The sequence below is a fragment of the Jaculus jaculus genome, chromosome 5 (assembly GCF_020740685.1).
Source record: "Jaculus jaculus isolate mJacJac1 chromosome 5, mJacJac1.mat.Y.cur, whole genome shotgun sequence".
Lineage (NCBI taxonomy): Eukaryota > Metazoa > Chordata > Mammalia > Rodentia > Dipodidae > Jaculus > Jaculus jaculus.
Window position 1 is genome coordinate 81183608 of NC_059106.1, and position 13885 is coordinate 81197492.

Here is a 13885-nt window from a genome sequence, read left to right on the forward strand (position 1 = left end):
TAAGCTGGGCTTGGCACCCTATTCTAGTTCTATGACTACCCTTAAAGCTACTTCCAGGGGACTTCTGCATACAGCCAGTGATTTATTTAATTACATGACAAGTTGTGTGTATGTGTGTGTGTGTCTACAAAGAAATAATTTGGTGGTTTGCTGGCCTGAAGGGTCAGCTTCACAAAGGCCACTGGTATCTGAAATGACTTACAGTGAGTATGTAAAAATGTTTGAACTGAGGCTGCTTTGGAGTCTTGTGCTTATAGAGGAAGACACAGGTGTGTACACCCCTGGGCGAGGATATGCTTTCTAAGAGTTTTGATCTCCTTCACTGACTGATATTGTGCTTTTTTGAAAATTTCAGATTTTAATAATGGTAAATTATAATTCACTTTGTATTCTCTCTCTCTCTCAGATAAAGAATAGCTGTGTCTATTTTCAGTCTCTTTTCTATATTTTAATTGCTTTGGGGTTTATGGGGATGGGTGGAGAGGGACATGTAGGTGAAAAATCAGCCTTTTAAAGCTACCATTTTTTTTTTTTTTACCCTTTCTTGTCCTGAAACTTCAAGCATCAGCTCTCATCTGTCAAAGTGTAAATCAGCAATTAAAACCCAAACAGCCAAATGCCAAAGATGACCCGAAGCACAAAGCAACTGACAAACAAGTCTGGACAAATCGACGGGTAATTTATAAGCTTTGCCCTAAAATCTAATTATTTGGCAATTCGAATTTGCAGCCAGCCAGGGCTCGGCAATAAATTTAACTCGCCATAAATTATTTAGGAGCAGGCTGTGGTGTAAATCAAAACCACGAGTGTTTGTTTAAGAAATAAGCTCCTTGTGCATAAAATGTCTTTTTTTCCCCCAAGAGAGAAACTGTTATAAGCGAATCATACCCCATTGCCCAGTGTAGTCCTCACTCCATCTAACTCACTTCCCTTCTTACCTTGGCCAAGGGTGCTCCTTGATTTTCTTTTCTTTATTTTTGAGAAAGAGCCACCTTTGCATTGGGTTTTATCCAAAACCAAGTATTTGGATAAACCTCACATGTTTACCATGCAGTTATTACATTGCCTTTGGATTTTACAAGCCCTTCAGTGTGGGACACATACTTTTTGGAATTTTCTTCAGCTGGTGGAAGCAAAGGTAGCTTACTTATTATTTCTAAATTGAGGGAATGCTGGTTTGTTCTTAAATTGAGAGGGACAAGGCAAGAAAAATAATCTTCTCATTCCTTCATTTCAGATGAGACCATAAAAGTATCAGTTTAGGGAGACAGTCTCTGGGAAGTGGACTAGAATGCTACGCTATTAACAGCTGTCACAAATCCAGCAGTCGAACCTAAGTCCTTTCTGTTTAAAATTATTTTGTCGTTGCTATTCTATCTTCTAGTATAATCCTATCTCTGCAGATAATTTAGTTTACGGGGCTTTGAATACCTTGAAAACAACCTACACATTTATTTCTTATAATCAACTGAATCAGAATCAGTGAGGGGATCTGATTCTGGGGGTGTGTGAAATTTCATTTGAAATGCCATTGTATTTTCGTCCTCAGTTTCTCAAGTTGTTCATTGGGGTGCCTTGCTGATCAGTTTTTTTTTTAATTTTTTTTTTTGGTTTATTTTTATTTACTTATCTGACAGCGACAGACAGAGAAAGAGGCAGAGAGAGAGAGAGAGAGAATGGGTGCGCCAGGGCTTCCAACCACTGCAAACGAACTCCAGATGCGTGCGCCCCCTTGTGCATCTGGCTAACGTGGGACCTGGGGAATTGAGCCTCGAACCGGGGTCCTTAGGCTTCACAGGCAAGCACTTAACCGCTAAGCCATCTCTCCAGCCCGCTGATCAGTTTTAAAGAAAGTAGGTATAAAACTTCTATTCTAACTCACCTAAAAAGTAAAGGTAAATGAATATTTGCTTGGTGTCTCATTTTTATTTCTGTCCTCTCTCCTCATAAGGAAAGAACAATAATTGCAGCTGGCATTTTATTGAGAGAGGCAGTAGATACAACAGGTTTTGAACCCTAGGTACTCTGACAAACCCAGAGGTTGAGGCTTTTGTCCTTAGTTGTCAAGTTGTAGCCAACTCCCAAACACCATCAGTGGACTAGCGTTTTGGCTTATTTGCTTTACCCTTGTACAACTTAATAGCGTAGGTAATTGTAAATGGTCTAGGATAACCACCTGTTGCACTTTTAGCACTAGCAATCCTCTGTTCCCAGAAACCCTTGGTTCCAGGTAAATTGGGCAGTTTAAGTAAAATTGGGACTGGACAGTTTGTAGCAGTTAAGGAAGAAAACACCTGAGAGATGCGACAGTGGATACGTGTAATAGGAAGTGCTTTGGAATCTGGCCTCACTAATTACCTTCTTTATCATCTTAGGTAGATCCTCTCACTGATTCTGTAGACTGTCCCCTGGAAACAGAGTGTTTTCTGGTTTCACTGTGCATTGGTAGCACATCTGACTCCAAAGTGTTTTCTGGTCGAGCCAGACACTGGTTCTATCTTCTGCTTGTTAGTTCCTTCATGTCTTGCACAACAAAAATTGAGAGAGGGAAGACCAAGTGTCAGATGGGAGCTTGGTGCCAGAGATGCAAATTGAAGGCTCAAGGTTCTGCCCTCCCCTAGCTCATACCTGGTGCCATCTGTGTGGTTGCAGTCATAGTGGAGGCTGTCCAGGAGCACTTCTCTAGGACTTTCTGCCAAAGGTGCCACATGCCCTGCTGTTAGGCTTTGAGAGCAGCTTCTGTTTAGGAACAGCATACTGAGTTCCATAAGGAATGGCTTTTCAGATGGAGAGCACCAGACTTTTAACCCTGCAGATGCTGAAAACTACTATCCTACTTTAAGTCTGTCTGTACCCCACCCCCATCACCACCATTTGAATTTCCAGCAATACTCCTGAGCCTTGGTTTATTGTAAAATAGGAGCTATGATTCTCACCTAAGGAGTTGCTTGGAGAATTGAAATAATTTCTATTAGCACTTAGCACCGTGTCTGCTATGGAATAAGCAAGAAATGGAAGGAATTCTTGAGTACATTTTCACATGCCTGAGTGTTGGAGACCATCTTTATTCCACTCTGTCCAGGCTCTGAGCATCTGAGAGAGAGGTTCAACTATCATGTTGCTTTTATGTCTGTGTCTGTACCTGGCCCTGGCTTACTAAAGTAGGTGCTTATGGTATTGGATTATGATCTGATGATTGTGATGATGACATGACCTTTCTTCCAGGAGTAGTAAGCTTACAATTAAAAAATGTCTGGCAAAGGACAAAAGCCTAACACTTTGTGTGACCCTCCACTGAGGTATTTAGCATGGCTGCACTGTCCACTATTTGCTCACCTATCTTTCCTACCCTCTAGTTCATATACTTCTCCAAAGCATAGACTACTCATCTGTCAACCCCCTCCAACACCTATATGATGTCTTAAACAAAGCAGACAGTCAGGTGTTTAATTCTTCAGTGGCATAAGACAAGGGCTTGTAGAGCAATTATTTGGGACAAAAGAAGAAGGCATGTAAATACAAATTGGTTTTTTTTTAAAAATCATTATTTTTATTTTTTTACTTATTGAAAAAGAGAGAGGGAAAAGCATTAAGTGCACCAGGACCTCCTGCCACTGCAGATGCATGCACCACTTTGTGCATCTGGTTCTACATGGATGCTGGAGAATCAAACCCAGGCTGTCAGGCTTTATAAGCAAGCATCTTCTCTTCAGCCCCCCCTCTACCCCCCAAAATTAGGTCTTTCTTCTAGAAGAGAAGCTCTCGACTGTTCCTGGAAAAAAAAAAAAAAAAAGAATCTCTTCCTAGGAGAATATTGAAACTGGGTAAGGGAAAAGGAGAGGGTCGGGGTAATAGTTTCATTATCTGAGCAACTAGAGCCAGAGCTGGCACTTAGACACATCTATATAAATCCTGGGGTTGGAATTGACACCATCAGCCTATACTGTTGGGGTAACATCTCTGATCATTATCAGTTACAAAGTGGTTAAGGATGTGCAGAGCTTTGCCAACTTGATGGAGCACAGGGCTCCTGTCCCATGATTGGGCTTTTGGGGTGAGTGTGGTGAGGTCTAGGTTTGCTGGACATGATAGGAAGTTAAGAAGTGCCTAAGCAAGGCCCTTTGTGCCCTGACTTCTCAGAGGGTCTTCTAGCAGAAGTGCCTGTTTGCATCTTCAGTGACTTGACAGAGTAGGTGGTGTCCGATGTGTGTTTACAAGAGCCCTTAGTGCTGAGGAGGAAGGGCTCCCAGAATGCCACGTTGTGCTGTGCAGCTGGCTCTTATAAGTTCTTCTTCTGTTTTGTAGAGTAGGCTGGATGATAGGCTAACCGCCTCACAAGAGGTATGATCCTCAGTCTGACATGACTTGGACCTTGGGTCTAGGCACCTCAGGAGTTTAATCTTATTTTATTTATTTATTTTTGTTTTTTCGAGATAGGGTCTCGCTGTAGCCCAGGCTGACTTGAGATTTACTATGTAGTCTCAGGTGGTCTCAAATTCAAGGCGATCCTTCTACCCCTGCCTCCCTAGTGCTGGAATTAAAGGCATGCACCACCACACTCAGCTTAATCTTATTTATTTATTTTTTAAAAAACATTTTAAATTTAAATAATGGACCTGAGGCTGGTTCTCAAGGAGGGTAACCCTGAGTTTGAGCACATAGGTTGGCTCCATTTCCCTGTGGCTGAAGATGGCAGCAGTAGGAGAATTTGAATGCTGAACTGCAGTGGGGAAACCCAAGGCCGAGTTTGCATTTTGCTGGGGAAGGTGACTTGGTGCTGGGCAGAGCAAGAGCTGAAACATTTACTATTTTATTATAAATACTAATGAAATTCCAGATCTATAATAGCATTTCAGATATCTAAAACAAACCATGTGCTTGTAAAAAAGTGGAAAGAGATCAACTTTAAGTCATAAATTCTTGGTAATAGAGGTTTTTTTCCTATTTATGTTTGATAGATATTTTTGTTTCCAGAGGAATGTCAACTCCTAATTTCATAATGTATCATAGGCTTAAGAAAATTGAATTTAATAAAAGCCAAAGATGAATGGCATCCTTAAAGGTCCCAACACTTGTCTTTATTAGCAGGACAAACTGCAGGTCTCCAAATACTGCTTCTCTCCAAATGAAAGTTTAAATGAAAAGTACAGTTGTGTCACAGGTTAAATTTCATTGCGGGTCCAGCTAACATTGTTAGTGAGGAACTGGCTGTATTTGTTTCCTGAGGTACCGGGGCAGCCAAACTCACCAGGCTGTGGAGCTCTACTGGAGGAAGTACTTCTACTTAGTTGGAGAGGAAGGATTTACTACAAATTTAAGAGCCTGAGGAGCCTGACTCAGATGAGCCGCAGTTCAGAGTCGGTGCTTGGAAATCTTGGATGTATGATTTTCCAAGAAGATCAGTGTGTATGTTCTGTGTGCATGTGCTCAGCTTTGTTTTTCACTGCCAAACTCCCCACCATGTGGCAGTGCTTGGTGGGGAACAAAAGGTCTAGTCAGGAGTACCCTCCTCTTTCTGCATTAGGAAGAGAGGTATCTATCTGCCACCTCACTTGAGCTGCTGCCTGGGCCTACTCTGCTTTAGCCATGTAGCCACTTTGTCCTTCCTTTGTCTTGTAATAAGCTCCTATCAGCTTCCCCATCTTTGGTGATCAGCTCAGGGTGACCAGGCAACCAGAACCTTTGAATTTCTCTGACATGAAGTCTGACTACCTTGATTTAGTTTACAGACCCACTGTTAAGCATTGAATTGAAGTGGATGCTTTAAAAAATATGCTGAATATTAGTGGGTATTTTATGTTTGGGGGGTAGAATATGTGGTTTTCTGGGGACATAAAGGAAATCGAATACTTCTTGTTTTCCCACCATTCCCTAAGTGCAATCAGATGTCTTCAGCGGCTGTGTTATTTCTCCAGGCTGTCTCTTCAGAGAACCAGTTTACATTTATTTATTTGTTTATATTTGTTTTTTCAAGGTGGTGTCTCTCTCTCTAGCCCAGGCTGATCTGGAATTCACTATGCAGTCTCAGGGTGGCCTCGAACTCATAGTGATCCTCCTATGTCTGCCTCCCTGAGTGCTGGGATTAAAGATGTGTGCCACCATGCCTGGCTACTGCTTTGATTTTAATGATACTGAAAGGGTCTCCTGTAGAATGGGGGTCATGGGGGAAGTATGACTCTGGAATTCATTGTCAGGGGTCCCTTCATGGGCAAAAGCTCCCTTTCTGTTTCTGCAGTGGAGGCCTTTTCCACATGCTAATTTTACTTGGAGGATTTTGCTTTTATTTATTTTATTATTTCCTATTTGTCTCTTCCAGATGTTTTCAGGGCAGTGTGTGTGTGTGTGTGTGTGTGTGTGTGTGTGTTTGTGTTGTAAACTAATTCCATTCATGTTTTAAAAATTTATGAAAGCGCTAATAAAAATGTCAAAGTGGTAAAAATGTTAGCTTTTCCTCTGCTTTGATTAAATTTTGCAAACTGTTTTTGAATATTAAAAAGCAATACTTTTTTATTCTCACTCCTTGGTTTCTCTCTTCTCTGGTACGCATGCTCTTTTCTGCCCTCTCCCCCCTCTGGTGCGTCCCTCCCTTCCCAGGAGCGATGTATGAGGTGTGCTGCACAGCCAGCGTTCTGCAAGCCTGTTTGCACACCAGGACCTTGGTGCTGTGCATCTCTATTAAATAACGGAGACAAATTAATCTTAGAGACACCAAACAAATTGTCACTCCTCCTCCTTCTCTTCCATTACGTTCCAGTGGATTGGGAAGGCCTGGCTAAGCAATTGGGCGGGAGAGTGGGGAGTGTGGGGGTGTAGTGCCTGAAAGAAAGGTGGGAGATGTCGTTGCTATTATTTACGTTCTGGTTTTCTCCTTTTTGATATCCCTTCAGCTTTATTTATTCTTTATCTTCCACCCCCCCCCAAAAAAAAACCCAAAAACTAACTGCACTGGCAGTGTTTTAAAGTTCATACAAGGAAATGTATGAGTGGTGGTCTTTGTGTCTAGAAATCCAGACCTTGTCCAGGATGGGAGCCTGGGCAAGATGTAGGAAGGTCTAAGCCGGGCGTGGTGGCGCACGCCTTTAATCCCAGCACTCGGGAGGCAGAGGTAGGAGGATTGCCATGAGTTCAAGGCCACCCTGAGATGACATAGTTAATTCCAGGTCAGCCTGGACCAGAGTGAGACTCTACCTCGAAAAACCAAAAAAAAAAAAAAAGATGTAGGAAGGTCTATTAGAGGCTCAAGTAAGTAGGCTCCTGCTAGAGACTTATTAGAAAACTATTGTTTTCCTTCCCAGAAACAGTGAGGGAGGGTACTCCCGTCCTCAGGCTGTAGTAGTGGTAGATTTAGGATTACAACTCTACTGGCCTCATTTTTCTAGCTTTGGCCTGGCAGAAGTAATGAGCCCCCATTCTTTTTTGTTTTTGAGTTATTGTTTGAAATGGTTGATCAAAATAACTTACCTTCTTTTCTGTGTCTTTGGCATTCTAGGAAATCATTGAGTTCCCTATCCTGAAGCTAAATGGCCGGACCATGGAGATTGAATCTACCTTTCATATGTATGTCCAGCCTGTAGTCCACCCACAACTTACCCCTTTCTGTACAGAGGTAAGGGCCACTGGGAGAGGAGCTTTGGGATCTTTGTTCTATATAAGCCACTTAGGGAAAGCCCAGATCTGATCAGTGGTTAGTGCAAGTACACTTTGAGCACAGCAGTTGGCTTTTCACTTAACTTTAGTCTGTGAGTACACTTAGGTTTCTATGATCATTGGGTTCACAATTTGCCCTAGCCTTTCAGACATTTTTCCTTCCTTCCTGTGTCTACTTTTCTGGCAATTGGTCACTTGGAATCAGTCTAGGAGTAACACTGTTTCTGGAACTCAAGTTCTTCCCACTTGCATTTCACACAGGGCTTATTGATGAGAGGTAAGGATTGTAGCTGCTTGGAAGGAAATGTTAGGTTCAGGCTTTCTGGTGATGATGTTCTGTGCATCACCAGAAGATAGGCTGGCCAAGACTGAGGTGTTCTTACTTAGACTAGGACTGCACTTGGCCATCTTGTCAGCAGGTTGCTGTAGAATGGGGTCCCATTTTACAGACTGTGACAACTGGGACCAACTAAGATTTTGCTGTTTGACAGAGACAGAGAGGAGGAAGCCCCTGGGAATTCTGACTACCAAGACTGTGGAGAACCCTCCTGTAGCCACTTTCTCCTGAGACATGGCATGTTATGTGATGTGTCCACCATGTGCTGGAATCACAGGTTAAGCATGGATGGTAGTGGACAGATAGGATGGGAAAACATGAATGTTTCTAGAATCTTCTAAGAATTTTGGGCTGAGGTATATTGGAGGCTTTGTGCCTTCATTTAGAGACCTACCTTCTCTACATGTGAATGAAATGGGAGGATAGGAGTTCTTGAGGAATCCCAAATGCTTCTTGTGTGGAGGAGGCTGGGTAAGAGCCTAACACAGATAGGGTGGTTAGGTCTTAGCCCAGGTGTATGATCTTGAGGCTGCTCCTTGACTAGAAGCCAGTGTTTTCCATGTCTTATGTGGTCCTTTTGATGCAGGCATCCGTCTGCTTGAGTGTGTAGTCTTTTAAACCTTTGTTCCAGCTAATGATGTTGAAGTCATTCCTTCTTTTTCTTTCCTGGTTTTCTCCCTCTCCCCTACAAATTACCTATTCCATTTGAAGCCGAGGGGGAGAGGGGGAGCTGGGGTTAGGGGACCAATTTTTTCTTAATAAAAACCCCTTCCTTAAGGGGGGTTTTACACCAGCCATCCAGTGGCCTGAAAGTCAATGTCTTCTTCCCATCCAAGTACTCACCAGGTTGACCCTGCTTAGCTTCTGAGAGCACAGGAAATGAGGACCTTCAGGCTAGTGTGTCCTAGATGCTCTTTCTCATCACCGTCCATGAGGCCGGGCTGCCTGGCACAGACCACTTTTGCTGCCTGTTCAGGAGTGCTGCCAGTGACTGGCTTCTGGTGAGAGCAGATGCTCCGGAGGAGAGTCCCACAGCAGGGTGGCGGTGGCTGCTGCTGCTGCTGCTGCTTTGTGAGACCAAGTGGGAGGGATTGAAGACTGGGGAACACTGTTTCCTTTTCTGAGTGGTTTCATCCAAGAATATACGTAATTTGGAGGGCAGTGCAAATGGTAGTGGGGACCTTGGTTTTTGAAGCCTCTTCTGAAGGTGAAGATCTGCTTGCTCTCTAGGCATTAAGTAGACTATTTTGTCTTGGACTTCTAGAAGTCAAAGTTACCCATTTTCATGACTCCTGTTGTATCTTGTACCTGGCTCTGCTCATAGTGTGTCAGTGTTCATGGCAGTTCCTCTACCTATGCACTGATCCCACTTTGCTCCTTCCTCTGTCTTGTCCTCCAGGACTCTACTCAGGACATCTTACCATAGCACTGCACTGACCAGATACCTCATGCTTTGATTATTTATCTATCTACCCCTAGAATATGCATTCCTTAAGGGCAAAAGCTAGACCTGATCCATCTCTGCTCTGTTGTTAGATCTAGTGCCATGCATGCTCCATGAGTGAGGAACTGTTGACAAGGAAGGATTCCCCTTTCCCCCAAAACGACCATGTGCTTACTTGCCCTTTTGAGTAGTCTCTTTAGAAAACTTCTAGTTAGTCTACATGCTGTACTGACTCCATACCAGCTGGAACTGGTATGGGCACTGTGAAGGCCTCATCCACCCTGACAGTAGCTGTCTTTGGGGTAGGGATGGAAGTCATCCCATCTAGAGAGAACCTCATGAGTAAGTGTGAGCAACAGTCTAAACCTGCAGATTGGACCTCAGCAGCCCCCTACCAGCATTTTCTTTCTAATGCACAAGAAGTTCTAAAGAATCCTCGCCTAGAAGGGCATGATGCCTCACACTTGCAATTCCCAGCACTTGGAGGCAGAATTAAAAGGATTTAGGGGTTCAAAACCAGTCTCCATCCTGGGCTACATGAAGAGCCTATCTCAAATAAACAAAAAGAAGAAGAAAAGAGGTAGATTGGTGATTAATATCTGTAATCCTAGCACTTGGGAGGCTAAAGCAGTACATTTGTTGGAGTCCAGCCTAGGCTATAAAGTAAAACTGTCTCAAAAATTAAAAAAGAAAGAGAAAAAAGAACCCCTAGCCAGGTATGGTTGTGTATGCCATTAATCCCAGCACTCAGGAGGCAAAGGTAGGAGTATCACTATGAGTTCAAGGCCACTCTGAGGCTACAGAGTTAGCCTGGGCTAGAGTGAGACCCTACCTCAGAAAAGCAACCAAACAAAAAAAAAAAAAAGGAAAAAAAGAAAAAAAAAAACCCTGTAGTCGCCCTCTGCACGTGTGTGTGTGCATGCGTGTGCATGTGTGTGTTTGTGCACGTGTATGCATGCGTGTGTGTACACTCATAGGCACTCACGCATGCATGCATGCACATGCTTGTGGGGGGGAAAAATGGGTGAGTACTGGAGCACTTGGAGCAGGATTCCGTCTGAGTGGGTCTTTAGCCCCATGTTGAGCTGGTGCTCCTCTGGGAAGAGCTTGGTGCTCAGCTTCTGGAGACTTCCTCAGTTCAAGTGGTGTCCCAGAGCCTGGTTCTAGCAGAGCTCAGAGGAGAGGCGCCCTGCTGCCACCTGCCCTAGCCCTTTCCCGCAACTCTGAGCATCTGTCCCCAGCTCATCAGCACCTTCCTAGTATCTGGGCTGCTGCACAGCCCCTGACCATGTGCAGTCTTTGTTGTCATGAACAAAACTTGAAAATACCCATTTTGCTAAATGCCAGGAAAGGGCTTTGTTTTGCACCTGCACTTATACAGGGTGAGATTTATTGGTTTCTTTTTGTGAGAAGAAAGCATGGGTCTGATTATCAGATTGCACACCAGAGACAAGTGCTTATGTAATCAACAAACTGTCTTGGTGTCAGAGTATGATTGGGCTGGAGATAAACTGTGAAAGGAGAAAGCACTGACTGCTGACGGGCTATTGGCACTGAGTTTCCTGGGCTGCTTCCTGAAGTTGCTAGTGCTGACAAGGAAGCTGGCTCATCCCTGGACAAAGCTCTTGTGTGGGGTGGGGGATATCAGGAGCCTACCATGTTATCAGTCAGGGTCAAAAGCCCCCTGCCTCGTGGTTTCCGAGTCTGGAGAAGTGGGAGTTAATCTGTAATCCCTCAGTGAAAGGAGCCATACAGCACACATTAATTCTTCCTCTCACCTCTCCTGTGTTTAAGTGGCTAAGGTCTCTGAGCCCTGTTTAGCCTGTGAGCCCTGGTTCTCAGCTTAATAATACTTGGCTTTGCTCTAGTACCTTTCATGGTGAGGATGTGAAAGCTTTTTACAAACATTAACCCAAGTGGGAATGTGCTTAAAACTCTAATATGAAAGATTTAAGTTAGGCCTAACATAGAACTTTCCAGTGTTCATTTTATAAGACCCTTTTTCTCCCTTACCCTTATTGGAGAGAGAGAGAGAATGAATATGGGTGTACCAGGTCCTGTAGCCACTGTAAACTGCAGATGCATGTGCCACTTTGTGCATCTGGCTTTTTGTGGATACTGGGGAATTGAACTTTATTACTCTTTGCTGGCAAGTGCCTTAAATCACTAAGCTATCTCTCCAGCCCCCTCACCACTTCTTTATTTTTCATATTTATTTATTTAGTTAGTTAGTTACGAGGTAGGGTTTCACTGTAGCCCAGGCTGACCTGGAATTCAATACGTAGTCTCAGGGTTGCCTCAAACTCATGGTGATCCTCCTACCACTGTCTCCCAAGTGCTGGGATTAAAGGTGTGTGCTACCATGACTGGCTTTTTTTTTTTTTTTTTTTTTTTGAGGTAGGGTCTCACTCACTCCAGCCCAGGCTGACTTGGAGTTCACTATGGAGTCTCAGAGTGGCCTTGAACTCATGGCAATCCTCCTACCTCTGCCTCCTGAATGCTGGGATTAAAGGCATGTGCCACCACGCCCGGCTTCATTTTTTTTTAATTAAAATTTTTTTTGTTGTTCATTTTTATGTATTTATTTATTTGGGAGTGACAGAGACAGAAAGAGGCAGAGGGGGGGGGAGGGAGGGAGAGTGAGAAAAAGAGAGAGAGAGAGAGAGAGAGAGAGAGAGAGAGAGAGAGAGAGAGAGAGAGAATGGGCGCGCCAGGGCTTCCAGCCACTGCAAACAAACTCCAGACATATGCGCCCCCTTGTGCATCTGGCTAACGTGGGTCCTGGAGAATTGAGCCTCCAACCAGGGCCCTTAGGCTTCACAGGCAAGTGCTTAATCACTAAGCCATTTCTCCAGCCCTAAAATTTTTTTAATTAAATTTTTTAAAATTCATTTTTTATTGTCAGTTTTCATAATTATAGACAATTACCCATGATAATTCCTTCTCCCCCCACTTTCCCCTTTGTAGCTCCACTCTCCATCACCCCCCCCCCCCAGTCATTCTCTCTTATTTTGATGTCATCATCTTTTCCTCCTATTATGATGGTCTTGTGTAAGTAGTGTCAGGCACTGCAAGGTCATGGATATCCAGGCCATTTTGTGTCTGGAGGGGTGTGTTGTAAGGAGTCCTACCCTTCCTTTGGCTCTTATTCTTTCTGCCACCTCTTCTGCAATGGACCCTGAGTCTTGGAAAGTGTGATAGAGATATTTCAGGGTTGAGCACTCCTCTGTCAGTTCTTCTCAGCACCATGGTGCCTTCTGAGTCATCCCAAGGTCACTGCCATCTGAAAAGAGAAGCTTCTCTAACCAAAAATGAGAGTAGCATTAATATATGGGTATAAACATTAAGAGAAGTACTTACTGGGCAGTTTGGTGAGCATTGTATACACATTTAGCCAGACATCAGAGGATGTTATGCCCCTAGGGCTCATGACTACCCCTGTTACAGGTTTTCAGTATCAGGGATGTATTCTCTCCCATGGAGTGCACTTCCACTCCAATTAGAAAGTAGCTGGTTTCTCCTATAAAAGATGTGCCACTATTGCACCTGTTGGCTCATTTGGCCTGGCTGGCCAAATTTAAGGCTAGCAGTGTTCACTGTCAAGTGTCTGCACTGGCCTCATCACTTCTATTTTTTTTTTTTTTTTGTTTGTTTGTTTTTGGAGGTAGAGTCTTGCTGTAGCTCTAGCCCAGGCTGACTTGGAATTATGTCGTCTCAGGGTGGCCTCAAACTCATGGTGAACCTCCTATCTCTCCCTCCCAAGTGCTGGGATTAAAGGCATGCACCACCACACCCAGCCTCATCACTTCTTAAATGATCTACAGGTTGTTTGTATCAAGTACAGTGACTAACTTTCTCAGCTTTGCCCCTCCTCACCCTGTATATTAGTAGAACTGGTAAAAAGTGGCTCCTTTAAAGACATAAATTTCCCCCTAAGGGTGTGAGGCCTTTCTCTTATAAGACTGTTTCTCCTTAAGCTACTGTTTAAGTCTTTGTCTCTGAGGGTTTGCTTTAGTTCCTCCAAGAAGTTAGTGGGGAGCTATGCTGGCCACTAGTGAAGGTGCCTGTTTTCTGGGAAGTATGGACAGAGCAGTAGCTGACCTCCCAGCTCCTCCTTGCCAGTGTTGTGAGGGTTGCTGAGCCAGGTGTGGTATTCATGATGACCCAGAATGCTGCATTCTCACTGTATCATAGTCTGTAGTGAGGAGTCCTGCAACCTTACTCCTGAGTGCCTCTACTCTTTTTTTTTCCTTTATGTTTGGTGTCAGGGATTGAACCCAGGGCCTCGTGTGCTAGTCAAGCACTTTGTCACCAAACTATAGTGGGTTCTCACCCATTCCTGTGATTTTTCCCTGGGGCAGGTGCTGTGAGGCACATGGGTATTGACCTAAGAAGCATCTGCAAAGAGGGAGGTTCTTGCTTTTGTGCCTTTGGTTGTGTGCAAGACTTTCTTGAAG

General features: G+C 43.9%; 1 protein-coding gene across 6 annotated transcripts in view; it reads left to right on the top strand.

The window, feature by feature from the left end:
• Positions 1–13885, top strand: part of Eri3 (ERI1 exoribonuclease family member 3) — a 163486-nt gene that overhangs the window by 32370 nt on the left and 117231 nt on the right. For 4 of the 6 annotated variants that reach the window (XM_045150816.1, XM_045150815.1, XM_045150812.1 and 1 more), the window contains exon 4: positions 7490–7606. The exons of 1 other annotated variant lie outside the window; for it this stretch is intronic. In XM_045150816.1, coding sequence (XP_045006751.1) covers positions 7490–7606 — 117 coding nt within the window. Of the gene's footprint in view, positions 1–577; positions 676–7489; positions 7607–13885 lie in introns of those variants that run through there. One more of the 6 variants, XM_045150817.1, reaches the window with a different exon arrangement.